Source organism: Rhipicephalus microplus, chromosome 6, assembly GCF_043290135.1.
Source record: "Rhipicephalus microplus isolate Deutch F79 chromosome 6, USDA_Rmic, whole genome shotgun sequence".
Taxonomy (NCBI): Eukaryota; Metazoa; Arthropoda; class Arachnida; order Ixodida; family Ixodidae; genus Rhipicephalus; species Rhipicephalus microplus.
The window spans coordinates 106900981-106928040 of record NC_134705.1 but is presented as its reverse complement, the minus strand read 5'-3'; the positions used below and the strand labels follow the sequence as shown (position 1 = coordinate 106928040).

The following is a 27060-nucleotide window of genomic DNA, read 5'->3' as shown; positions in this document are numbered from 1 at the left end:
TAATGTGGCGTAGCGACTTGCTCGTGCCGTCAACGGCACCTGCCAGTACTCGCGAATGAGATCAAAAGTAGAAATGTACCGCACCATAACGCCGGTTTCTGTCTTGTCCTCGATGTTAGGGATAGGATAGAGCTGATCTCTCGTCTTGGAGTTCAGCCACCGGTAATCTACGCATGAACGCCGCTCCTGACCGGGAACTTCCACCATGATCATAGGAGAAGCGTAGCTGCTATCAATCTCCTCTATTACTCCGAACTCGAGCATCCTTCGAACCTATTTTTGCATTGTATCTCTCTGCTTTGGGGACACGTGGTATGGTTTTGCCTTCACTGGCTCGTCGCATGTCAACTAAGTATCATAGACTATCTCATCTATTCTTCCAGGTCTATCTGAAAATAAACATTCGAACTCCTCGATCAGGTTCTCCAAGCCCTGAATTTGGTCACCTGTCTAATTCGTGTGACTAACCATCGTTTTCAATTTCACATTCGCTGCTTTTGACCGATCTAGTTCTTCGAAAGCGGGAGAACACTGAATGGGCATCTCTTCGTAGGTATTGAGGGAAAGGCACATGACGGCCTGTCTCCCATATACCGATTCCGCCGGTCTGAACTCTGTCGACTCATGCGGAACTCTATGCAACGCAAACATCGCTGCGGGGAGACAGCATTCCCAATCGCGAGGGTTCTCTTTACACAAAGTCTTTAGCACCCCTTTAAGCGCTAAATGCCACCTCTCTACACTGTTTTTCTAGGGATGATGTATAGAGCTGTGTGTTAATTTTATTGCACATCGCTCCAAAAAGTTTGTCGTTAAAGCGCTTGTGAAGACACTGCCTTGATCACTTTGGAGTTTTGCTGGAAACCCCACGCGAGAGAAAATGCTCAGGAGCGCATCAACTATTTCAGACGAACTAAGTTCTTTTAGCGGAATAGTATCCAGAAATTTAGTGTTGGGACAGAGCAAAGTCGGTAAGTATTTGTGTACCGACGATATCACTGGCAGGGGTCCGACTGTGTTCATGACAGCCCACTGAAATGTCTCAGTTATTATGGGAACCTGTTTAAGCAGTGCTTTCCACTTGTCATTTGGTTTCCCCACACGTTGGCACACATCGCATGGCATAAGAAATTGTTGTGCGTCATGAAAACATCCCGGTCAGTAAAACTCCAGCAACTCTCTTACTTAAGTTTTCTTTATTCCTGAATGTCCTGGCCACGAGGTACCGTGGGCCATGCAAAAGATATCTCCCCTATATTTAGCGGGAACAACCAGCTGTTGAAAAGATCTCTGATGCGTATCTTGATACTCACAAAACAAGAATCTTTCCGCCCCGCCGTGGTGGTCTAGTGGCAAAGGTACTCAGCTGCTGACCCGCAGGTTGCGGCATCGAATGTTGTAGGCCCGTGTGCTCACATTTGGGTGCATGTTAAAAAACCCCAGGTGGTCGAAATTTCCGGAGCCCCCTACTACGGCGTCTCTCATAATTATATCGTGGTTTTGGGACGTAAAACCCCACAAAATCAAATAAAGATTCCCTGCCTCCCCCCAAAAAAGCCTCACGTTCTTTCGCGCCACACCTTTCTGCGGATGGATATCAAGCCGTTTAATAACTTGGTTGGCTGCCTGCTCTTTGCGCATGGCAGAGGCAATGATAGCTCGCAACTTTGGGAACGCGAGCTAGCTCGCTTCCATTACTCCCACCACTTCAGAGCTTGTAGCTGTATTTTCTGCCAATGCCTCTTGGTTTCTTTCCTCAAAAATAATTTCTGCCACACCTGTTATGCTGTCATCGAGTGCACTCGTCTCTGCAATCTGCTCATGGGTGAGCTTATTCTGAATTTTCTTGGGCCTTGGATCGCGTGAGAGCCAAGACTGTCCCCTCACAGAAGTTTAAACTCTTGTCTTTTAAGAGTTGGTTCGATTTGTCTGAAAAGAAGTATGGGTACGAAAAAAAGGCAGGTTCTTTGACACTGCTGCTTCAGTCTCCAACCCACCAAAAGGGCCTTCGACAATTACTTTAGCAACCGGCAGACAGACACTCTGCGTCTCCACCACTTGCATTTTTCACGTGCATTCACCGGTGTAATCGCGGGCACTTACTAGGGATGGATGAATGATATCTAATGTCGCCGCACAATCCCTCAGCACTTTGCATTATTTCCCATTGAATATCAAAGTATGCGTATATGGTGCTAACAGTTTATCGTTCTCTTCAGTGTCACTAACTTACGAGAAGACGTTGCTGCGTTTTTTGCAAACAGCAGCAATGTGTCCTGGGCAGTTGCAGATATAGCAACTCATAGGTCATCTTTGCTCAATCATAGGCCACCTTTCCGCTGTTAATAACAACAGGCAGGTTGATACCATATTCTTAGACTTTTCAAAGGCGTTTGACGTGGTCCCACGTGAAGATTTAATTACAAAACTACAGGCTTTTGGTATTGGTGACACCTTAATCTTGTGGATTTCTAGCTTCCTGATGAACAAAACACAACGTGTAGCCGTAAAAACGAATATGTCCAATAGCATCCATGTGCACTCGGGAGTACCGCAGGGTTCAGTCCTTGCGCCTCTACTAATTCTTATTTATATCAATGATATCCAATTTTGTATCCAGCCACCAATCCAGATGCGGCTTTTCGCAGATAATGGTTGTAGTGTTCCTACTTAAAATAACGGAACAGCATTAAAGCTTCAGTATGGAACTGGCGTCCATCTTAATCTGCTTTATTTTTCACTTCATCCTCCTCTTCTTTCCTGCCCCGGCCCTCGCGCTTCTTCATCTTCTGTCCAAAGGCTCATACCGCTTCACCCTTCCCGCTTTCTTTTAATTACCCCTCCTGGGGTAATACTTGAAGACATTCCCAATTGAAGCACATTCAACAGATCCACGTTCACCAGTGTACCAGACAGTCTTCAAAATTCCGTTCTGGGTGGCTGTCTTGGTCACAAAGTAAGGCCCATAAAATTTGGCACTGGAATCTCTTATTCCTTTTCTCACTAGTACGAGGTCGGTGACTTGAATGTCTGGCATGTCTGCTCGATGCCTCTTGTCGAAATTCTTTTTCATTCGTTTTCGGTACCTCTCCTCCTGTGATTTTTGTTGCCTCTCCTCGACAATCTTGAGGTTTTCCAAGAGTCCCAACTCACGGTCTGCCTGCAGAATAGGGGTCTCTCCTGTAGAAGCGTACTGTGGACTGCACCCCAAGCCACTGGTGTAGGATCGGTTATGATGTTTTACGGCTGCTTCTAAAGAACATTTCCATCCCCCAGGAAAACTATCGTACATCTTGATGTATTGTTTCACGTCCCGTATGGCACGTTCTGCAAGCCCATTCGCCGCAGGATGGTATGGCGCACAGAACTTGATCGATACATTGTGATCTCGAGCCCATCTTACTAGCTTTTCACTCTTGAACGCGGGGCCGTTATCGCATACGATTGTCCGCGTAGTTCTAAACATGTCCCTTTCGAGAAGGGTTATGACGCTATTTGCATCTTCTTTTCCTGCTCGTGCCGCGACCATCCTGGTGCATTCATCTATGGCCAGCAGAAAAGCTTGCGTTTTTCTGACTCCTTCCCGTTTCTTGTTAAGTTCGGCGAAATCCAGGTGAACTACTTCAAAAGGCACGTTCGAGTGGCAAGGTAGTATCATGGTGTCCGTAGGCTGTTTATACTTGACTTTGTGTACTTGACACACATGGCATGAACGAACGTACTGACTAACGTCTTTCTTCATGTGAGGCCACGTAAACCTCTTGACCAACTTGTTGTAGGTACGCCAAAAGCCGTCGTGTCCTCCAGATTCTGGGCTATCGTGGTACAAGTAAAGCACTTTGGAAACAAGAGTTGGTGGGACTTGATACCGACCTTCCGTAAAAACCAGTTGTTCTGAGCCTTCCCACAGCTTCACTTCATTGATTTCTTCAGATTTTTCTGTGTTGTTTTGTACCATCAATCTTGATAGAGCATCTGCATCGGTTAAAAGCGGTCCTGGTCGGTGCGAGATGGTAAAGTCAAATTGCTGCAAGTAATTCACCCATCTGGCGATACGCCCTTTAGTTTGGGTCATATTCAAGAGATGAGTGAGTGCCTGGTGATCGGTGAACAAAGTGAACTTCGTACCTTCCAGGTACGTGCGGAAGTAGTCAACGGCCTTCAGAACCGCCAGTGCTTCTTTTTCCGTAGTAGTGTAGTTTGTTTCAGACGGCTTGAAAGTGTAACTGTAGTAACCGACTACGTGTCGCTTTTCTCGGCCAGATGCTTCAATACATTTTTGATACAACACTGCACCAGTCCCATAATGTGAGGCGTCAGTGTTCAATTCAAAGGGTAAAGTGAAATCTGGTATACGCAGAACGGGGTCAGAAGAAATTCTGTGCACCAAGTCACGGTAGACTCTCTCACATTCGTCACTCCATTCAAAGGGAACTTCTTTCTGCGTTAAGCGCGTGAGGCATCTAGTTTTGACAGCAAAGTCCTTTATGAAAGATCGGAAATGTCCTGCCAATCCCAAAAACACACGCAGTGAATGGACGTCATATGGTTTCTTCAACTGGGAGATCTTCTCGACGGACTCTTGTTTTGTGCTTTTGGTGTTCCCATCGAAGACTCTTCCAAGAAACACCACTTTTTGTTGAAAGAATACACTCTTCTTAAAATTAACCTTGAGATGTGCCAAGCTCAAGGCGTTTAACACCTGAGACAGATGGTCCTGATGCTCAGCCTCTGTTTTGGAGAAGACTATAATGTCGTCTATGTACACATTACAAAAAACACCAAGGAATGGCTTTAGGACGTCGTTCATGATCTTCTGGAACCACGCTGGCGAGTTTTTCCAACCGAAAGGGAGCCGGTTGTATTCGTAGAGATCGAATGGCGTGATAAAAGCGGTGTACATTTTTGTTTCTTCGGTTAGTGGGATCTGCCAGAAACCTTTGCATAAATCGATGCGGGAAAAATGTCGGCAACCCCCGGTCTCATCTATAATTGTGTCGATCTTCGGCATAGGAAATGGTATGAGTTCTGTCTGACGATTGAGAACCCTGTAGTCGGTGCATAATCTGAAGGTTCCGTCTTCTTTCGGTGCGATCGTTATGGGAGAAGCGAAGGGTGATACCGAAGGTCGTATGATATCAGCATCTAGCATCTCCTGCAACTCTTTCTTGAGCCACATCTTTCGCTCCCTTGACATATTGTAAGGTGCTTTCCGGATGACGGTCTTGTCAGCGAGTTCGAAAGGAACCTTGTGGGACTTCATCGCCTGAGGATAGCTTCCTATGCATACAAGTTCAGGGTAGGTCGTTGCGATATCCGCCGCGCACTTGACAACTCGTAGATTATCTTGTCTACCTTGATTTGTCTCGTTCCTTGCTACTCCTTCTACTAGAACCACATCGTCCCAGTACACGTTGATCTTTAGTTTCTTTATATCTGGTCTTGATAGCAAAAAGTCGTACGTTACCCCCTCTATCACCAACACTTCGCTCTCTATTTGCTGACCCTGGAACTCGATGTTTACCAAGGCCCACTGATCATGCAACGTTACTTTTCCATCATAGCCTTGTACTCGTAGAATTCTTCCACTATGCAAGCGATTTGCATCCACCAGCTTGGCATTTATAATGGACACAGAAGCACCGCTGTCTACCAGAGCCATCATATGTTTGTTTCCTACTTTGACGGGAATGTGAAGTAGGCTAGAGCAACTTAAATAAACAGTCTCATTTGGAGTCATCGGGTGGGACTGATCACCCTCGTTTATTAGTTTTTTTCTGTCGAATACTCCTGAGCTTCAGTGTCGATATTATTCACTCGACCTCTTGGAACACGCCAGGGCAAGTTATCTGTGCGAGTTGCGAGGTGGCTCGGTTCTCGCTGAGCGCGGCTTGACCAGTCCGATTTACTCCGACTGAAACAGCTGCTTGACTCGGCGGTTATGCTTGTTTCCGAAGCTGATGGTATGTTCTGAAGACACGCGAGGAGGTCATCTAGAGTCTTTGGTGACAGTATTTGCACTTGCTTCAACACGTTAGTGTGCAATCCATGCATTATTAAGGCAACTACGGCCGTAGATGGAAGCAAAGGCTCCGCCAGCTTTAAAAGACGGCGTTTCTCAAAGAAGTACTCGACAAGGCAGCTTTGCTCAGACTTGAAATTAAGCGCCGTGTTCCATCTTTCTACTGGATTGCTTCGGAATGCAGTCAAAAACTTTTTCCTCCACTGGCTCCAAGAGTCGTCACTGTCTTCCAGAATGCATGTTTCATACCACTTTCGCGCAACACCTCTCAAGTAAACGCGCATGTTGGTGATTTTAGCCTCATCAGAGAGCCACTTGTTTTTTCCAGCGGCATATTCGTAGAAATCAAGCCAACTTTCTGGATTTGAAGACACACCGTCGAAAGCATCAGGTTCTACGAAATTAGGTGTCGGTCTCTCAGCATTCAGAGAGCTTATAAGAGATGTCATTATTTGGTTTTGTTGAAGCATCTGTTCCTGTTGCAGCTGAAAAGCTTTCAAAACGAGGCTCACCTCTTCCGTCGAAGATCGTGATCCTGAGTGTTTTCGACGCGCTGGTTCAAGAACTAGGTCGTTGAAGGTCGCCACACGCAAGTTCACTTTCACAGCACCTTTCCGTCGTAGTTCAGTAGTGTCTACGGCTGCCTTTTCCACAACCAGGTTTACGAGTTCTTCCGAGCTGAGCTCACGAGGTAGGTCTACCGCTGCTTCGTCTTGAACTTGGTACTTCGAAAAGATGATCTCCTCGGAGGTCTCGTCTATGAAGAACGTCACCCACATGATGGCTTCGATGGCCGGCTGCGCCAAAATAATGTAGTGTTCCTACTTAAAATAACGGAACAGCATTAAAGCTTCAGTATGGAACTGGCGTCCATCTTAATCTGCTTTATTTTTCACTTCATCCTCCTCTTCTTTCCTGCCCCGGCCCTCGCGCTTCTTCATCTTCTGTCCAAAGGCTCATACCGCTTCAATGGTGTCGTGTATACAGTTGTAAGACATTGAGAGGACCAAATCGGCTTGAATAACTCGCTAAAAATTGTTTGCGCTTGGTGCCAGAAATGGGGCATGAGACTGAACGCATCTAAAACCAAATGTCTCACATTCACTAATAAGAAGAATCCGCTTATTTTTTCGTACACTTTAGAAAATATTCAACTCGCTAAAAGTGATCAGGTGAAATACCGTGGTGTCACGCTTTCAGCAAACTTAGGTTGGGAACCTCATATCGACACCATCTGCAAAAAAGTGGTAGGGAAGCTATCCTTTCTTAGAAGAAGGTTGCGAAATGCTCCGGCCAAAGTCAAATTAAATGCATACAAGCCTCTTATTCTCCCTGCTCAGAATATGCCGACATAATATGGAGTCCGCACCAACAGCACCTAATAGACAAAATTGAACGCTTTGAGAGATTAGCTGCACGGTTCATCTACTCTAATTATTCGCGGCATTCAAGCGTCACTGACCTAAATAATAGAGCGATTCTTCAGCCATTTTCCAAACGAAGAATAATTTCTAGGTTAAAGTTCCTATACTTACTCTATCACGGTCATTTTAAGATACCGCGCAATCTCTACTTACAGAACCCATTTGAACTTCACTCAGGACAAACCTTAATAAGGCCATCTTTCAACCTGCTAGCCGTGTCTATACACATAAGTATTCTTTATTCCCAATGACCATTAGTTTTTAGAATAAGCAGCCAGTCCATGCTGTGAATATTTTGTCCATGCTGTGAATATATGCTGTCTAGAAGAGGTAGATTTTTCTAAAAATGTCTACATGTGAATCTTGAAGTATTATATGTGTATCAATACTTCCTTTTTTTTCTTTTTTTGGAGCGTTCTTATGTCTCTTGTCACCTCTATGTATCCACTCCTGCATGGGCCCGATTAAGGCCTGCAGTATGTACAAATAAATAAATAAAATAAGATGCCTTCTGTCCTGTTCTTTTTGTGCCCCCGCGCTTGGTTCATTATTTTGTACTCCCCTTTACCCCACTCTTTTCCCAGGCCTTCCCCAACCGCGCCGCTTTTTATCTTTTCTTCTCGCCCCACCGCACGGGTCCCTTTGACTTTGGACGTTCACGCTCGTTTGACTTACCCGAGGTTTATTCTTCTGCTAACCTGGCAGCTGCCTGAATGGTTGCAGAAGTCCTATCTTTGATCCAAACGTTCATGGAATATGGCACCCCTTTACAGAACTATTCCAGCCCTATTTACTCCATGACCCGAATATGATTGCCAAATGCTTTGGAACATTTCAACCACTCTACCAAGTTGCCTTTCAGCTTGTAGGCACAGTCCGTGTAGGACTCGCCTGCCCCAACCGATGCACTACGATATCGCTACAGAAAGGCTTCAGCCGACAGGCGGAATCTTTCTGAGAACGCCTGCTTGAACTTTTTGTAGTCATTAGCATTTTGGGAATTCAGTCGTGCAATGATGTCGGCTGCCTCACATGAAAGCATTGTCAACAAAAGCTGAGGCCAGGCATCACTAGAACAACCCATTTTTCACAAGTACTTTCAAAATTGATGAGAAAGAGTCCTATGTCCTCACCAATTTTGTTGAATTGCATGAAATGCTTTATTTTAAAAGGGGCAGAGTTTACTGTGGCGTGTGGCACTTGCTGACCTTCTGTTAAACTGCTCAATAATCTACGAATCCGCAGATCTATGCGCTTCATTTCTAGCTCACGATCCTCTGCTCGTTTCTTACGCTCATTGTCTTCTTTCTCTTTTTGCTTTTTTCTTTACACTAACTCCCAGCACTCCCGTAACTCATATTCGTCAGCGTCTAAACCTTCTATAGCCAGAATAAGCTGAGGCTTTCTGCATTACCCCCTTACATCAAGACCCAACTGTTTGCACATTATTATAAGCTCTGTCATAATTATCCTATTAGGGTCCATGATGAAAGCTGCTCTCTACTGAGAAAATAATTACAATCGCTAGGCAGTTATAAATTATCGAACACTTAACAGGTCTGAGTCAAGAGACTCGATATACCTCAGAGCAAACAAAGCACTCACAGTACTCCATGAGGTCTTGTGTTGCGTTGATCTCACTGAATTCCGGGTCTAAGGCTTTCGGTTGACCCCCGGTCCACGTCGCTTTTCCTCGCCGTGATTCATCCCACCGTCTGCCATCCAGTGTTTGCGACTGGCCCTTGGGGCACCGGAGATCTGGGATGAAGACGCTGAGGCACGAGGAAGGGAGACTTGAAGAGATTTAGTTTACATAGTACATATTTGGAGAGGGCTTCCGAAAAGCACTGGGGGGGGGGGGGCTCTTTATATAGAGTACTTTCTCTCCAGATCCCTAGATCGGGAAATAGGTCCAGACCACGCTGTCCAATAACAAGTCTTACAGTCTATCCGAGCGTCATCATGCCGGTACCGCCCTTAACATTTGCACATACACAACATAAACACGTATATGGTCCCGGCAATACTGCCTCCTCCAACGAAGCTTGCTTCAAGCGAGGGGGGTGCTCGGGTCGACCGACCAACCATGCTTTGTCGGACGGCAGTCGTGGGCTCAGCGTCTCTGGAGGCCATTTCTTAGACATCTGGTGTTGATTCGAGCGTCGGTGGCCCATCAGTCAGAGGCGCACAGCACGGCTGTCCACCTTCCGTCTTCGGCGCAAACAATGTGTCGTGGCCTTGCCTCCCAGCAGATGAAAACCAGCCGGGCGTCTTCGCACTCCTCCTTATCTTGACAAAATGAAGTGGCTGCAGTTTCTTGATCAAGACGCCCACGTAAAGGGGGAGGGCTCGTCGAACGCAACACTACCCACCACAGAGCACAGAAAATGAAACCTGGCCAGACATTAAAAATGGCTTGCAAGCCGCAGCTGTGCACCATCACTATAACTCGATGTTACGCATTCCGAAGTGGGGTTGAATACGCTCATTAAATTTTTCTAGCGTTAGCTACAGTGGCCTCGCTGAGCCCATTTCGCGTGGCACTGGTCTGCGCATGCGCAATGATACTCCACCGCCGCCGCGGGCGGCTTGTCGCCGGCGTGCACGCAATTCGATGCGCTGCGCAGACGATCAGTGGTGTCACGCACCGGAGCCGGCACCTCCCTCGCACTCTGCCGCGGCCGCGCGTGACTCGCCACCGCCGGGGTGAGCTTTCCAGGGGAGTGCCGTCATAGCCTTTGCCGACCTATGGACGCCGACGCCCTCGCCTTCCCTGTACAGTCGCCATCTGACACTGCACTGGAGACGCTTGATATCGCCTCTGACTGGCGTTTGCCACTGTGGTATAGCCATAGAGAAGGAGAGTGCAAATGACTTAGGCAGTGTTCCAACTGCACGGACAACCCAATGGGGAAGCACCATTGATCTTGTCTACCACAGAAAGACAGACAACTCCAAATACTATGTTGGGGCCATAGAGACGGCAGCGTGTTACTTCACTGACCACCGAGCCGTCTTTGGGGCAATAGAGAAGCTACCTGGACGTTGAGCAGAAAATATACATGTGCCACATAATACGTATGCCGTGTGTGTGTCATTGCAGTAGCAGTAAGCATCATAATCAAGCTAAACCTAGACACTCTGGAATGCTAACAATAATCAGCTGAACCTTTGCTAATGCTACGTATATCCTGGCATAGCTGAGCTAAGCCACTGCCATTTTTTAAATAAGCAGATGACGGGGAGGTAAGCACTGCGTTATAATAAAAATGTCCAAAGCAAACTATTTTACAAGTACGCTACCTAACTTTTTGAAAACGTCTCCCCAGAAGTTCTGGAACTACCTTAATCCCAAAAACCGTATTAGGCCCGCGGCCCCGGAAGAAAGCAAAGATAAAGCAGACTCGCTAAATAACTATTTCCAATCTGTTTTCACGATTGATGATGGAAATGTGCCTGATGTTGACATTTGCAACACCCGACATATTGAACCACTTGTTGTGACAGAGTCCGGAGTGCTTACCAAATGAATTTCTTAGGCGATATGCTGAATGGGTAGCCAATTACTTGTGTATACTTTTCAATAAGTCCCTATCAACCTGTTCCCTCCCCCAAGAATGGAAAATCGTAAAAGTAGCTGCTGTTCATAAATCTAGTAGCGAAGCTGACCCTTCGAGTTTCAGACCCATTTCACTAACCAGCACAACTTGCAAACTACTGGAACACATTATTCTTAAACATCTAACGTTGTACCTTGACCAGAATCACATCTTATCGCCACTACAACACGGTTTTTGCAAAGGACTATCTTCAGTTACCCAACTGGTTGAACTGATTCACGACATCTCCCTCAATGTAGACTGTACAAAACAAACTGATTTAGTTCTATTAGATTTCTCAAAGGCGTTTGGTCGGGTGCCACACAAAAAACTTATAAAAAAATTAGACGCAACGATAGGCGCAGGCCCACTTACTGAGTGGATGGACAATTATCTGAGTAACCGAACACAGTATGTGCAAGTCAATTGCGAAAGTTCTACCATAGCCAACGTTACGTCAGGTGTACCGCAGGGCAGTGTTTTGGCCCCCATTTTATTTTTGATCTTCATTAATGATTTACCTGCTGGCATTGTGTTAATGTGAGGCTTTTCGCCGATGATTGTATACTTCACTAGGAAATTAACACCCTAGAAGATCATGTAAAACTGAACAATGCCTTGCAGTTCATGTCTAAGTGGTGTGCTCTTTGGCAAATGACCCTGAATGTTAAAAAATCTGCTATCTTGAGGATAACAAGAAAAAAGCAAGTATCTGAATTTGTTTACGTTATAAATAACTCTCCACTTCCGGTAGTGACTGAACACAAATATCTAGGTTTAACTTTAACGCAAGATAGATGGGATATCCACGTTAGTCATGTCACAACAGCTGCATTAAAACGGCTGTTTTTCCTTCGTAGAAGTCTCGCTTCCGCGCCACCTGAAACGAAACTTCTAGCCTACAAAGCGTTCGTCAGATCTGTCTTAGAATATGCAAACGTCACGTGGTTTCCTTTTACAAACAATCTCATAAATGCCCTAAAACGAATACAACGAAAAGCGATAAGATTTGTCTATAACAAGTACAGAATAACAGACTCACCCACAGAACTTTTAAAAAAAAGCAGGTCTCTTAACAATAAAAAACCGCGCTAAACTGGCACGTCAGAAATTCCTATATCAGTTAGTTCACCAACAGCTAAACATAGACAGTTCAAAGTACATGTCATTTAAAAAAAAAGGCCAACACGACAAAAGCATTCTCAGACACTGAATGAATATCAGTGCCGGACGGACTGTCTGAAATATTCTTTTTTTCCACTAGCAATTCGCGAGTGGAATAACTTGCCAATCAGTATAACAAACAGTCAATCATTGAAAACTTTTTCATCCCTGCTCGAATGTTATTTATTGTCATCAGAATTGACAAACTCTGTTTTTTCCTTGTTTACTGTTTGAAGTGCTCACTATTCTTTTTTTTCAGTACTAGTTGGAATTGATGTCCTATGCTACTGAATGTATTTTAGTGGTACTGATGTAGTCATCAAATGTATTTCTGTCGGCTTTGTCTCACTTGTTATTATAATAATTCAGTGAGTACCCTCTGTGTAAATCTTGCCCTTTCACAATGTATGTGCCCTTCCTGTAATAATCTCTGTTGGGATTGGCCGTATATGTAAATAAATAAATAAATAATGCGAATATGTAAAGAGGGAGAGAGACAGATAAAGCCGGCTGCAGATTATTGCTGAACAGGCGCTTTCGGGGCACTGTCTTCTTTGAGCGCAAGCTAAAAGAGACCGCTGCTTCCAGTTGCGACCAGGGTTTGCAGTTACCGAAGGTCCGGCATGAAGTTGTCGAGGCAGGAGAAAGAGAGACTCGAAGAGAGTTCAATTAAATTATATACAAGATGAGCTCTCATACATGACGAGCTCTTTTTTACGTGGCGAGCTCTCGAAGCTGGCGTTCCTCTACATGGTGCTCCTTCGAATGAGCCGGGCGGCTCATTATAAAGGGTATGTGCTCCACAGATCTCTAGATCAGGGAACACGTGCAGATAGTACTGTCCAATCACATATCATATACAACTGGCGAGGGGGGACGAGCATCATGCAAAGCCCAAGTGAACGTCCAATATTGAGCCGTGATCATTGCAATCCAAGGTGGGGTCAGCGGGGCTCTTCCTCGTCGTGTGTGTGCCGCTAGTCGAGGGGTCCCAAGCTCAGGACAGCATACTTCAAAGCGTCCGCCGAATTGCTCGCCTAATTAACGGGGGGATTTTGTGGTGACCGCCGCGGTCTCTTCTGAGGACGTTGCTGCATCTGTTGTCCTCTCTCGAACGGCTTAGGGCGTCGTGGCGACACGACGTCTCATCCTCTGTCTAGGAGGGACAAAGCCTGGCGGATATAGGCAGCCGGCCGGTTGGCTACTTGGTTGAAAATCCAAAGAGCACCGTTCCCTCGTCAGCTCGGACGCCAGTCACAACACTCCATCTGAGAGCCATAAACGTACAGTGACTCTGTGGCTCAAATTTCATGATTTTCTTTTGTCTAGATACAGCTAAACAACGTATTGCGAAGTATGTCTGGGGCCATCGTTTGCTTGGCTCCGTGATGAAAGCAAATGCAGCCACTCTTGCTGGAGAGGTGATATACGTGCAGCCAATGAAGTGAACGCATTTCGGGGGAGCGCAACACAGCGGGTGGAAGAGTATATCAAGACTAACTGTTGCTGCTGAAGGAACACTGCTGCCCCTCCTCGCCCGAGATCCTTTATTATATTTCAAAGAGAGCAAGGTCCATCCTCTTTGCTTGAGGAATAATCAACGTCAGTCCTTGCACACATGGACGTGTTATTGCTTGCACCGTCTATGTGGTGGACATGGCTGACATTTCTCTGCTTCAGCTGTGCTCGTGGTCAGTGATGTCGTCCTATCAAAGGCGGGTGGAACATACGTGGGGTATTTTTCAATGGAGGCTTTAGTGGAACGTCATATTTACGGTGACAGCGACAGCCAAATTCTCTCGAGAGCGCCCATAAGACTGTTGTTGAAAGAAAAAAAATCAATTATAGGATGATAACATTCAACTAGCCATTACCGTAAACAAAGTTTGCTTGGGGTTTCTCGTGTATTCAATGCAACTTTTAACTTCACCCAGAACCATTTATCTCTAATTTAATGAAGGCTTTGTAAGCCCTTCAAGGAAAGTGGGAACGCATGGTTTCGAAACAGAAACAAAAGTGTCATCAGCTACTGGTACTTTTAAGATACCGTTAAAGATGAACAACTTGAGTTTGACGAAACCGGAAAATTGTATGATGTAACTAAGAGCTGGATTATCGCATATGTCAAGAAAACAATCAAAGCATTTTCCTTATCTTGATAAATACGTAAAGTCCATACTAACTTCGCTATATAACATTTTTAGCTTTTGTTATTGGTGACTACGCTCAGAATATAGCAGTAGCTCGTGGCCCTCCATGTCTTAAGCTCAAAGTAGCTCCGAACTGATCACTAAATACGCACCCTACAACAATGTGCACGTGACATTAACTTTGTAGCTACGGAGCACCTGTTGCTCAGATCTATGTCCCGCATAGTGGGAGTACACACTCACCCTCCGCTCGCAACTCTTTTCAATCTCTCTCTTGACAGCTGCACGTTTCTCTCTCCCCTTCTTCTTTACAACATAAAAGGGCATCCACTCGCCTTTCTTTCCTCTCCTACACTCTCCCCTCTCTCCTCACTACATCGACGCTGCGACCGTCTGCTAACCCATGCTCACTCATCCCCTCCTCTAGGCATTTCACCCCGTGGTGATTATGCCTCCATTACACATGCGTGTCCCTTCTTCTCTTTCTCCTCTCCTTCTCTGCCGACACAGGCAGCTTCTGCTAGCGAGCTTCTGCTGAGTACTGCCTTTGCTGCGATTAAACCTGGCTCGCCTTGAGCTTCATATAATAATTTTAAACTAAGGGGGATCAAATGAGAGAAGTTTGGTATACTGGGAAAAAAGTATATCGGCTTGAGAAGCCACTTATTTGAAATTTTACACCGTTCTCCTCTTCTTTAATCTGTTTCATGCTTGTTGCGAATTCCTATAAAATAATGAAAACACCTCGTAGCGTGAAGGAATTGTCACTTTAGACGGTTTCAACATTGCAAGCGTTGTGCCCCAAAAAAACTTCCGGTCTCCTCATTTACCAGCTACTAACGTCGAAACTGGAAGGATGTGTTCGCGTTTTATCATGCAAAAGAAACATCTCTTCCAAGTTTTTCAGATAAAAAGGTCGTGCGTAATGTTCAAGAAAATATTTTGTAGGTTTCACGTATCTCAAAAGAACATATATGTGAATATATTTTGCTAAATGCGCGAGAGCAAGTGTAGAAAATCAGTGGGCTATTTTCTAACGCTCTTCTTTCCCACCGATGCTATTCAGGCACATTCAACGGTGGACGAAACCGCATGTGTTCAAGGTACCCCAGGTGGTCTAAATTTCCGGAGCCCTCCACTACGGCGTCTCTCATAATCATAGAGTGGTTTTGGGACGTTAAACCCCACATATCATGTGTTCAAGGGTCTGTTTGCAAACAGTGAAAGGGTCAATAGGTTGAAACTATTGCGGCGCTTGGGCCAGGAAAGTGGTTTAATCGTAGCGGCGAATGAAAAGGATACAACATGACAGCTTCGCATAGGAGACACCTAGACGAACAAACGCAGAACTACATATTTTGTTGGCTGAATTAGAACACAGTTAACCAGATTTGGCTCTAATAGGGAGGATTGCAGTGAAATTCTACGCTTGCAGAAAATTCGCACGAAATTAGAAAAACACCATGGTATATGCAGAAAATTATATGATGGCAGATACAATAGCCCCACTTAGGCCACGCAAGTTGTTTAATCGTAGCGCCGACTGCCAACATTACAAAATGATTCGAAGGGGAGATACCTAGACAAACAAATGCAAAACTGCATATATTGTTTAGCTGAAATAGAACGCAGTTCATCGGACTGGACTGTAACAGAGTGGGCTGCATCGAAATTCAACGGTTTCGGCAAATTCCTACGAAATAAGAAAAACACCACTGACATGCAAAAAATGGCATGATTGTAGAAACACTTGACCACTTGGGCCAGGAAAATGGCTTAATCGTAGCGGCGACGTAACAGATTATAACATGACAGTTTCTAATGGCAGTTATTTAGACAAACAATTGCAAAAGTGCAAATAAATTTTAGCTGAAATAGAACGCAGATCAGTACATTGGTCTGTAATAGAGTAGAATGTATTGAAATTGTACGCCTGCTGCAAATTTGTACGAAATAAAAAAAACAACACCACGGCACATGCAGGAAATGACAGGATCGTAGAAATACTTACCCCACTTGGGGCAGCAAAGTGGCTTAATCGTGGCGGCGACTGAAAAGAGTGCAACATGACAGTTTCGAATGGGAGATACCTAGATGAACGAACGCAGAACTGTTTATATTGTTTCGCTGAAATAGAACTCAGTTCATCATATTGTACTGTAATACAGTGGACTGCATTGAAAGTTCGCGCTTGCTGCAAATTCCTACCGAATAAGAAAAACCCAACGTGACATGCAGGAATTGGGATTATCGTAGAAACCCTTACCCCACTTGGGCCAGGAAAGTTGCTTAATCGTGGTGGTGACTGAAAAGAGTATCGCAGGACGATTTGTGGGGGGAGATTTCTAGACGGACAAAATTAGAGTTCGATATATGGTGTAGCTGAAGTAGATTTCAATTAGTACATTAGATTGAAGTGAATTGGGTTGCATTGAAATTCTATGCTTGCTGCGAATCACTAAATCACTACGAAATAAGTACCCTGTGAGAAGCATAAATTGCTACATTAAGAATAAGCAACCCATTTGCCCCATAAAAGCAGCCTAATTGTGGTGGCGACTGAATATAAGATTTTTCATTCGGAAAAGCTTCTGAGGCTAGTAGGAACGTACATACTTTAGGGTAAAGCTGCGCTGCATCATAAGATAAAGAAACAAATAAAACACGTAGTGACATGAATGAATTGTCACTATTGACGGTTTCAACATTGCAAGCGTTGTGCCCCATAAAAATTTCGGTCACCTCATTTACCAGCACGTAACGTCAAAACTGTAAGGACGTTTTCATATATTTTCGGGGTAAAGAAAATCATTAATTAGGTTTTCAGATAGAAAGAACGTGCCTAATCTTCAAGGAAGTCTCTTGTAAGTTTTACGTAGCCCAAAAGAACATTTATTTGAATATATTTTGCTAAATGCGCGACGGAAAGTGTAAAAAACAGTGGGCAATTTTTAACGCTCCTCTTGCTCACCGATGCTTTTCAGGCACATCTGTGGACGAAACCGGATGTCATGAAGGGTCGGTGTTTGTAAACAGTGAAAGGTTCAATGAGTTGAAACACTTGCCCTACTTGGATCAGGAAAGTAGGTTAATCGTAGCGGCAACTGAAGAAAGTACAACACGACAGTTTCGAATGGGAGATACCAAGACGTACAAACGCAAAACTGCTTATTTAGTTTAGCTGAATAGAACACTTGTCAAATTTGGCTCCAATAGAGTGGATCGTCTGAAAGTTTTGCGCTTGCTGCAAATTCCTACGAAATAAGGAAAGCACCACGTGACATGCAGGAAATGACATGATTGTAGAAACACTTACCCCCCTTGGGCCATGAAGATGGCTTAATCGTGGCGGTGACTGAAAAGAGTGTCACATGACAATTTTTAATGGGAGATACCTAAACAAATGAAATTAGAGTAGGATATATAGTTTAGTTGAAGTAGATTCAAATTAGTACAGTAGAATGTAGTGAATTGAGTTCCCTTGTAATTCTATGCTTGCTGCAAATCGCTACGAAATAAGCATCATGTAAGAAGCATGAATATCCACAATAGGAAGAAACAACCCATTTGCCCTACAAAAGTAGCGTAATCGTGGCGGCGACTGAACATAATATTTATCATCCGGAAAAGCCTGCGAGGATAGTAGCAACATACATACTTTAAGGTAGAGCTGCGCTCTAATGTTAAAGACGAAAAAAAATTGGCCCGAATCTGCATGTTACTCTGCAAATGTCGTCGAAAGACTCTCGTGTAGCGGAGGTGAACGAGCGCATCGAGGCACGTTAGACACGAGCGCCATCTGGCAGTTATCTTCGAAAACAAAGGCATGCGCGCCCGCGCAAAAAGATGTGCGCAAGTCTCGGAGGTGGTAAGGTGTAGATCGCATAGCGATGGGCAAGTGCCACCACCGTGTCGTCGTAGAAAAGCGTTGGAAACACCTTTTTCAGCATCGCGTTGCAATGTCAGCGCAGAGTGATAAACTCTACAGTCCTTAAAGTTCTTGTGTGAGCTTTTTTTAGTATAAACGCAGACATACAAAACATAGCAGTGTTGTTACAGCGCCTCAGATATGCACAATATTTGCTTTTTCTTTGACAATCGCACAACTATGAACGCTAAGCCTTGAGCAATAATGGTGGGCGCTGCGGATGGGGTTGGCCGTTTGGTGCCGTTTGACGTATCGTTAAGGGCGGACAAACAGACAAGTGTACAGACAGAGAGGCAGACTATCAGACAGGCAGACCAAAATTTTTCCGTCGAAGTTCCCCAAGAAAGACTATCGTCATTAAAAACTGGACTTATTTTCACTCTTCTCTTTGCAGTGCAGACTTTACCAATAGTATACCATGACAGTGTGGAATGAGAGATACGTAAATTGACATAAGCTGAACTGCATATACTGTTTATCTGCCTAGTGCATAAGCTTGCCGTAAAAGTAGTTCTAGTAACAATATTTAGCAAATGGCATGTCCCTAGGAAGTTATTATGTAGACCTAAATTTGATGTCCTGGAGCGGGACACTGTTCGTTAATAAAAAATACAAAGATTTCTTTTGCCACTGAGTGCCTGTTTGGAGCTCTTTGGCGGCATTGTTGGAAAAGATTGAAATTTTCGATGGCCTGCCTAAACCACAATGCCGTTCAGTTTATGAAACGTGGAATTGTCGTGCTATCTCTAATGTTTAGCATAGTTCATAATTATTTTCTTTATTTTCATATTTCTTTCATTATTTCAAATGTGCGTTGCAGTATCCTTGATATTTCGGTGACAGCAATTTGTGGTTCTTGATTTTACACTTGTAACGTTTCAAACATTCAATGTGCACATGTTATGCCAATATACTATCAGTTTAATACATTATTGGGTAATGTTTAAGAAAGACGGCGACGTTACCTTTTCTTTAGTAAAAATTTTAATAATCCACTCCTTGTGTGATGCCCTCATGATGAAATCAGCAGTGTTTTTGAGATCCGGTAAACGGCTGTTTGCCTTTCACCGAAATTACATTTACACTTTCGCCTTAAAAAATGCAGCCTCCTTGCCCATCGTTTGTTGTCTCCACCTGGGTGTCACGGTTTGAGCACCATAACCACTACACAGGTGTGACAGGTGCAATCTTCATTGAGCAAACTGTTCCTTCAGCGTTCACTGAACACGTCTGTGCGGTGCCCTAGCCTTCTCAAGTTGAAGCAGGCATCTTCTTGAAGAGATGTACTTCAAAAGTGAAATATCCGTAGCGGAACACGGAAAGAAGCGTGGCTTGCGAAGGTGATTATCAGGTGTCTTGATCAGCCTAGTCTCTTGGCATTTACGATGACAATGTCAGAGTTTTTCTTCAATACTTTTGCATAAGGATATTTGTCGGATTCGTCCATTTAGGCTTTGCAGACACCGCCTCGGTTGGATGCGTCAGGCACTGTTATGTAGGTTACCACTAGTAAGTGAATAATGTACATCTAGATTTCATGTATTTTTAGTTAATGGTAGAAGTTTGACCTGCTTCTGCCAGCTGGAATAGTTGTAAGAATAATTGAAATAGAGCGCATTGTTGTTTAGACTTTCCGATGTTTTGCGAGGCCAATGTTAGATAGCTTCATAGGATGTCTCCATGTAGTTAAAACTTTGTAATGCTTGCTTGGCAGCCTCAGCATAGCCCTCCGATGTGGTAGCATTGGGTGGTGCGTTCATTGCACAGAGAGCGCCTCGGTACTGGCATGTTTAGACAAAACTTTAGAAAGCACGCTTATTTCATCACCTTATACTGCGTACTTCGTGATCATCTAATCTGACTGTCAGCTAGCCTAAGTGTTGCGGCTACCACTTTGCGCTCCCAAACGGCCATTAGTGGCTAGTGAGCGTAAATGAATAAAGAAGGGCTCAGGATTGACATTAGTGATTTGCGAGATGAGTTTTGGTCCTGAATTCTTGGTCACAGCCTTCAGGGTACCATTCCGCACTACGGCAATCTGCTTCGAAACCAAGCCGTTGCCACTACGCCACTAGCGCGAATTCAGTTAATCGTCGCCCTGGTTCCAGCCGGCGTCCTTTTGGTAAAATTTTGAAAAGAGAATGTTGATGTTGGTGGGTTTCTCTTCACCTTAAGAAGACGATAAACACAATTTGTAACGGCTGCACTAGGATTTTCGCACAGACAGCCATAGCGCAGGAGCTCGATCTGAGGGCATCCTCAGTCGGCGCCTTCATAGGACCTTTTTCGTGTAATAGGAGACCAGTCCTGCTACAGGTCATATTTTGTGAGCTAAGAGCATGGTTACGATTCAGTAGTTGGTGCCACGTACTTCAACTCATGTATGTTAAAACATGAATTCTTTTTATACAACACAAATAAAAGAGGCGGCCCCTAATGAACTGCATTTCCTACATGATTATCGTTGCATTAATAATTAGAATGGTGTAAATAGCACCTACGAAACTGTTTTCCACGCGCACACATTTCATTTCGGTCTAAGGGACAGCAAAATCCTTTTCCGAAATATTCATGTTGTGAAATTCGTTAACGAATCTGGCCAAAATGCGCAAAACGAGTTAAATATTCGAGACGTAAAAGGACGTTCAAGTGTAGCAATTTAAGACTTAAAAATGACTTTCGCCGCTTCGAAAATTAACTCATGTCTGTAGAAAAAGTAACAGAAGAGTTATTAATGCCTAAATTTTCCGGCAAATCAATTAGATTTGTCAGTTGAACAATTTATTTCATAGTAAACATTTTGCTCACTATTCATTTAACCTTGACTTAGACCTCGGAAATCACACGTCAAGGCTGCTGTATGATGACAAGGCACGCCGTAGCGGAAGGCTTCACATGCTTTGTTCATCTGGTGTTGCGCAACGTGCAATGTCACCCTAAACTACGCCGATCTCTGGCATTTGGTATTCACCAAAACAAGACCACTGCGGTAGCGCTCGGGTATCAACTGACAGTTCCGTAACCGAAGTCAATTGCGAATAACTTTTTTGTCTATAGAACACCCGTGTGGCGAAATAATTTTCTCACCACAGTTGTACCTTGTGCAGCCGCCCACGTGTTTTTTTTTTTTTTGCGCTGTGATGTCTCCACAGATGACTAGGAACCTTTACTTTAGCGCAAAGCCATCTTCCGTGTTCATCCCTAGATCTATTTAGGTTTTGTGATGGCACCTTAGGTAATACATCTCGTGGACCCATTCATACATATTTAGCAACAGTGTGATTTGGCGCGCTCGTGTTTCGGTAATGAGGCTTGATTGCGGTGCAGTCTGGAATAAGTATAGCACGACTGCTTAGACTACCTAATAGGTTTCTATATGCACCTAAGCGAAACTCTTTATATATAGCAGCACTGTTTAAAAAGTTATAAAAAATGTGTCATTAGCAATGTCCTACAAAACACAATCTGAGAAAACTGTGCCGGCGAATAACAGAGGCAGCTAGGCGCTACCGCAATCTGCCGCTTCACCTTCCCCAGGATAATCGTGCAGCGTTACAATGAATAACTGCTAGCAATTACAAAATAATTCCTGCTGTGCAATTTTAAACATTGCTATTTTTCACACACACAAAAATATGTGCCCGCGATCGGCGCAGTTTACACTACAGAGTGATAGACTTAAACTAACGAAAAGGTTCACAGTCACGGTTACGATTGCTCGCATTGCATGTGTGTTGACTCTGTGCCTCCGCCTCGTATGAGCGTTTATTTTAGCGTTAGTCATTTCAATGCCGCGGTCACCTGACGCACAGGAGACAATTTGAACTGCGAATTTTTCAGCACCTTTCCTTTTCTGCGAAACACATTCTTTGCATCGCCAGTGGCCAGTGCGAGCTCGTAGGGCTCATCACGGCGGCCGGTGCGGCAGAGTGGCAGTGCTAGCTCGCTACGCCGCCTGCTTTATACCAGTGATGTAGGGAGGCCTTTTTATTGAATAAACGTTGCAGACGGCGAAACACTGTGACACTGGGAAAAGCCACCTTCGCTAGCGGTCGCGATGACCACGTCGCTGGCGCAGCTCTCTCAACGGCCACCGGACAGATTGTGTGTGAGATTTAGCGGAGCCTACTTAGTATACTTGTATCGCTTCTTATAGCTTCAAAAAAGACAATACTGGACCATTTGACGATGAGTTCGTATTTTATAGCAGAATTAAAGACTTGGATGATATCACTGCTATTTACATATTTGGACAGTATCGCTACATGGCATGCACAAAGGTTCATGTCATAAAACTATCCAAAATGCAAACCAATCGAATGCTTCCGAGAAAGCACCACGACTCACCATACATACCAACAAATTTGTCTTCCACCGCATTATCCGGAATTCACAAGTATTAGTAGTATACTGAACACCATTACTATCATGAGTACCACATATTCAAATAATCTGCTCTGAGGCATCACGCACACTTGACTTCGAACATCGAAATATCAAATCCACCTCCACGGACATCATGAACATGCTTACTTGACGTATGTGTGACCGAAGTTTGGGTATGCGTCATCCACTTAGGCACACATCACAGTCATAACTTACAGAAGAAATAGAAGCATTACGACCCAAGCAGCGCGTTTAAAGAATCCTAATACTCATCATATATCAGCATAGTGCTTCGAAACGCACCCTGTCACTTTGAGCCCTCAAATCCCTTTGCATTCTTCCCAGTGTTTGCATATCTCTTGTCCCAATTTATCAGTCACATGTAAGAGATACGCATCTTATTGCACCTAGTGCGATAATCTTCGATATTAGATCCCACATGTAGCATTTCCTACCAATTTGGTCTTACAGCGGCGACGAATAACTCCTTCTCCTCTAACAAAATACTGTCGAATCCGTTTTTTTACAGCCGCGCTTTCTTCTCATAAGGAGAAAAAGTTCTCAAAAAAGTAACGTGCGATTTGCTGTCACAATGTGCGTCTACCGTAGCGTGTGAAAGGGTCCCTGTGTACTGGATGCTACATTTGTTTGAATTTTTTGTTTCAATATTTAGCAATTACATTTATTGTACTGTCTCCGAACTTCTGTATGTACCACCTTGTAATGTAATCCTTTCACGCCTCTAACCTTTGTAATGCCAACGAACAGCTGTGCCTTTACGAAAATTGTTAAAGACGGCTGGTTGTTTTTATTTTCTTGTGCTGTTCATTTTAGGATTACTATGAACGTAATCTTGTTTGAGCAAAACCTACTTACTTCTAGTAGCAAATAATTATTTACTGTCGTATAATATGTAAGTCCTTAGACCTTTTTGATAACATGTCAAGTCTGCAATGGCTGCCTACAATGACACCTATAGTACCTTTATTGAGGTATTATATCAAATGTACCAATTATCATACAGTGGAATTTCTAGGGTAAAAATGTGATAAGTGAAATAAACGAAATGCGAATTTAAAGTCATCTATGAGCCTGTGCTATTTTTACTCTTTTTACAGTTGAAAAACTGTTCACTGCATTGAGTGAGTCTTTAGCTTTAGTGTCTACAATGACACTTTATGACCCCGCCTCATTCCTGTGTGATTATCGCATGCGCACCTACTTATCTGAGTGACATGAATCTTGCACTGGTAATAGTGCTGTTTTAACGAAATATCATTAGAAAGCTCGGGTCACAGGAATCCAGCCGCCAGCGTAGGGCCCCGTTGGTGGCAAGCGAAAAATCGTCCATGAGCGAAAAAGCAAGTTACAGAGATCGCCGCGAAAGGTCGCTACTTGTTCACGTGTGGGCGAGCGATCACACTGAAGAAACCACGCATTCGAAGAAAAAAAAAGTGCTCAATGTTACGAGGCATGGGTTACGTAGTTTTGTTTTTTTTTGCCCCTCCACCCTTCCCTGCTTAGCTTCTAGCGCTTTCGTCGGGACGAGAGAAGAGATAATGCAATTGCAGCACGCGACAAACGTTTGCAACTCCACTCGCCCGGAACGAATCCTCAAACTCTTTGTGGCGTTTATTTCGTGAGGCAATAAGCTCTTCCAGTGAATCCATTCCATGGTTACTTGAAAATTTGTTCTAGGACCCTTTTAGTGCATTTCGTTCGACAGGTGTCACGACAAAAACGAGCCTATTCGGCGATTCGTAGGCGCATTTTGGAGGCCTCAAACGACGTCGAAATAGGCTAGGATAGTGCAGTCATCGCCTCTAAAAACACACTGGAAATTTCAAACAGCTCTAAAAATGAACAACCATGTTCATCTAGCGGGAAACTTATCACACCTTTCTAGAGGCGTTCATAAAGCAAAAGCAAACGCTAGATAACGTGCTGCTATCTGTGAGGCATTGTGAGACGCTTTATGACTTCCAGATGGTGAGCCCGCGGCGTGTGTCTTGCAGGTCTTGCGAGTCTTGCTTTACATCAAAAACCTGTATGTACCATTCGCGCACGCACGCTGGTACAAGTCTACTCTGTGCGTGTGTGTGTATGTAACAAAACATATTATTAGGCTTGCTCTCAGCTGAAGGGCACACTAGGGGCCAAATTTCGCTATCGCGTTCAACTCTTAACGACGAAACTTAAGGGTCGCCCACTATTTTTTTTTTGTCTCACGCACTGAACTAACGACGCATAACAGGTTGATGTTAAGAACTTTCGTTTTACAGTAAATGTTGCATTATTTGTATTGAAATAAAATACTTGCCAAAGATCCACCGATCACGACACTGTCCAGAGTTAGAGGACTCGAAGGCTGAAAAAAAAAATAATTGCATTGCCATCAGGACACAGATTCATAAAATCCAGAATTTCAACTTATGCTTAAATCAACCAGGTGCTTAAAAATATTCAGTAGTATTTGCACAATAACAAGTTTTCTACATACAAAAGGAACACTAAATAAGTATGATGCAATCGTAATGTGTATAAAAGAAAATAATGAAGTCAAATAGCGTAGAGGGCACATCAGTCTGATTGTTGTAAAGGTGTTGTAGCACTTTTCAAGCTGCTGTGAAGAAAGCGAATTGGACGAAGCGAAAGTTGGGCAATGGTGGCAGCCGCACCTGCCACCTAGAGATTGCGCGCCTGATTCTCTATCAACTGAGCTACAGCGGCGCTTCGCCTGTTGTTCCCTGTATCAACTATTCATGTGCACGGAATACTTAAAATCTTAGTGAGTGCGGTACTTCACCGTGATGCAGAGTTTGTAACGCTCTTCTTTTGCAGTTGGCGTCACAGATAAAACGCTTTTTCTAATAACTGGGAAGCTGACCAGGAACTCTGCTGGGATGCGCTTTTTTTACTATGCGCGCATAATTGAACAGAAATCTTAGAGATCGTTGTTTGCGTTCTAATAGGTTTAGTAAAGTCAGCAAAATATGTAGCCAAAGAAGCTGTAGGGGGCATGATTGTGGTGTTTTAAGGGCATTGTAGTCGTTCTGATTTATGTTGGAAACAAGTGCCGAGGAAACACAGATAATGTCCTGATAAAACTATCCAACTTGCATCCTTCGGTTGACGTATGACGCTCTAACAATTCATGAACGGTATCAGGCGTCCTCTCCGCCACGTTAATGGGTATTTCTGCGCATGCAAACCTCTGAGTGCTAGAAAGTGCTTCTCGAAGTCATTGCAGGAGCAAACGTGAAACACATTTGCAATCTTTGACGACTCACGTGATACCTATGTAGCGGGCAGATGAGCAATAAACCTTCGTATAATACCATAACGGATAAAATATTTCAGAGCGAGACCCTCAGCATCACTCTATCAAAAAAGGCAATTTTGAGAGCAATTATGCATGAGGGAGTGAATTCTGCTGTAGCTCACATTAGAGCATTGGCCGCCTTAATTCAAAGGTTGTAGATTCGGTCCCTGCTGGTGGAAGCAGCTTCTCGCTCACTATAACTTATTCATATTGACGAATATCATAAGGGTGTTCAAAAAATACGCACGCCCTCCTTCATAGCAGACAGCGGCACGCTGTACCTACAAAAAGCGGCCACGACTGCACTTGCCGTCAACGCACGGGATGGGATCACGGAGGACTGAGCCAATTGAGAGGAAGAAGTGACGAGCTCCGTGAGCAAAGAAGAGAGCGCTTCTTAGTTTTTTGTTGCGTTCTACTAGTTGACACACAATAAATAGTTTCTTCCGGACAACCTGCCTCGACGCGGTCACCTTGTGGTCGAAATGCACGGCTGCTGACCGGCAGTTCCTACCACAAATCCTGGTTGCGGTAGCTGCATTTTCGATGGGGGCGAAATTGCTGTAGGCCCGTGTGCTAAGATTTGATTGCACATTAAAAAAACCCCAGGTGGTCGCAATTTCAGGAGCTCTCCACTACAACGTCTCTTATATTTATATGTTGTTTTTGGGACGTTAAACTCCACATATCTATCGATCAAATTAAATTTCAACTTCTTCATGGTCTTAGTAAATTACGTACAAATAAATTATGCATTACTTATAATGGTTTTCTATTTCAATGCAAAAAATTCATAGATGTTTATGGTTCAAAAGAATAAATATTTTTTACTGTGCGCATGTAATGACATCTTTGCACTACAAATGAATGGCGTCCCACGAGCGCTCTGTTACTGGTGACACCTTTGCTTTTGTTTACGTTTATGCTCTTTGCACTCATTTGCCTTGTTCTCTCTATCGTATTGTCCCTAGCTGTTTCTGGGGCTTGTTTTGGTGCCTGCTTTAAATAGTCGATAAGCGAATTTTTAAGAGGTCATGAATATTATTTGTTTCCCTAGTAACTTCT

General features: G+C 44.0%; 1 protein-coding gene across 1 annotated transcript in view; it reads right to left on the bottom strand.

Annotated features, from left to right (window-relative positions):
* LOC142765973 (uncharacterized) overlaps window positions 1-27060 on the bottom strand; it is a 150336-nt gene that overhangs the window by 23150 nt on the left and 100126 nt on the right. The window contains exons 10-13 of the mRNA XM_075867781.1: window positions 24994-25041; window positions 17676-17714; window positions 16626-16664; window positions 16371-16409 (exon numbers count right to left, since the gene is read on the bottom strand). Coding sequence (XP_075723896.1) covers window positions 16371-16409; window positions 16626-16664; window positions 17676-17714; window positions 24994-25041 — 165 coding nt within the window. The remainder of the gene's footprint in view (window positions 1-16370; window positions 16410-16625; window positions 16665-17675; window positions 17715-24993; window positions 25042-27060) is intronic.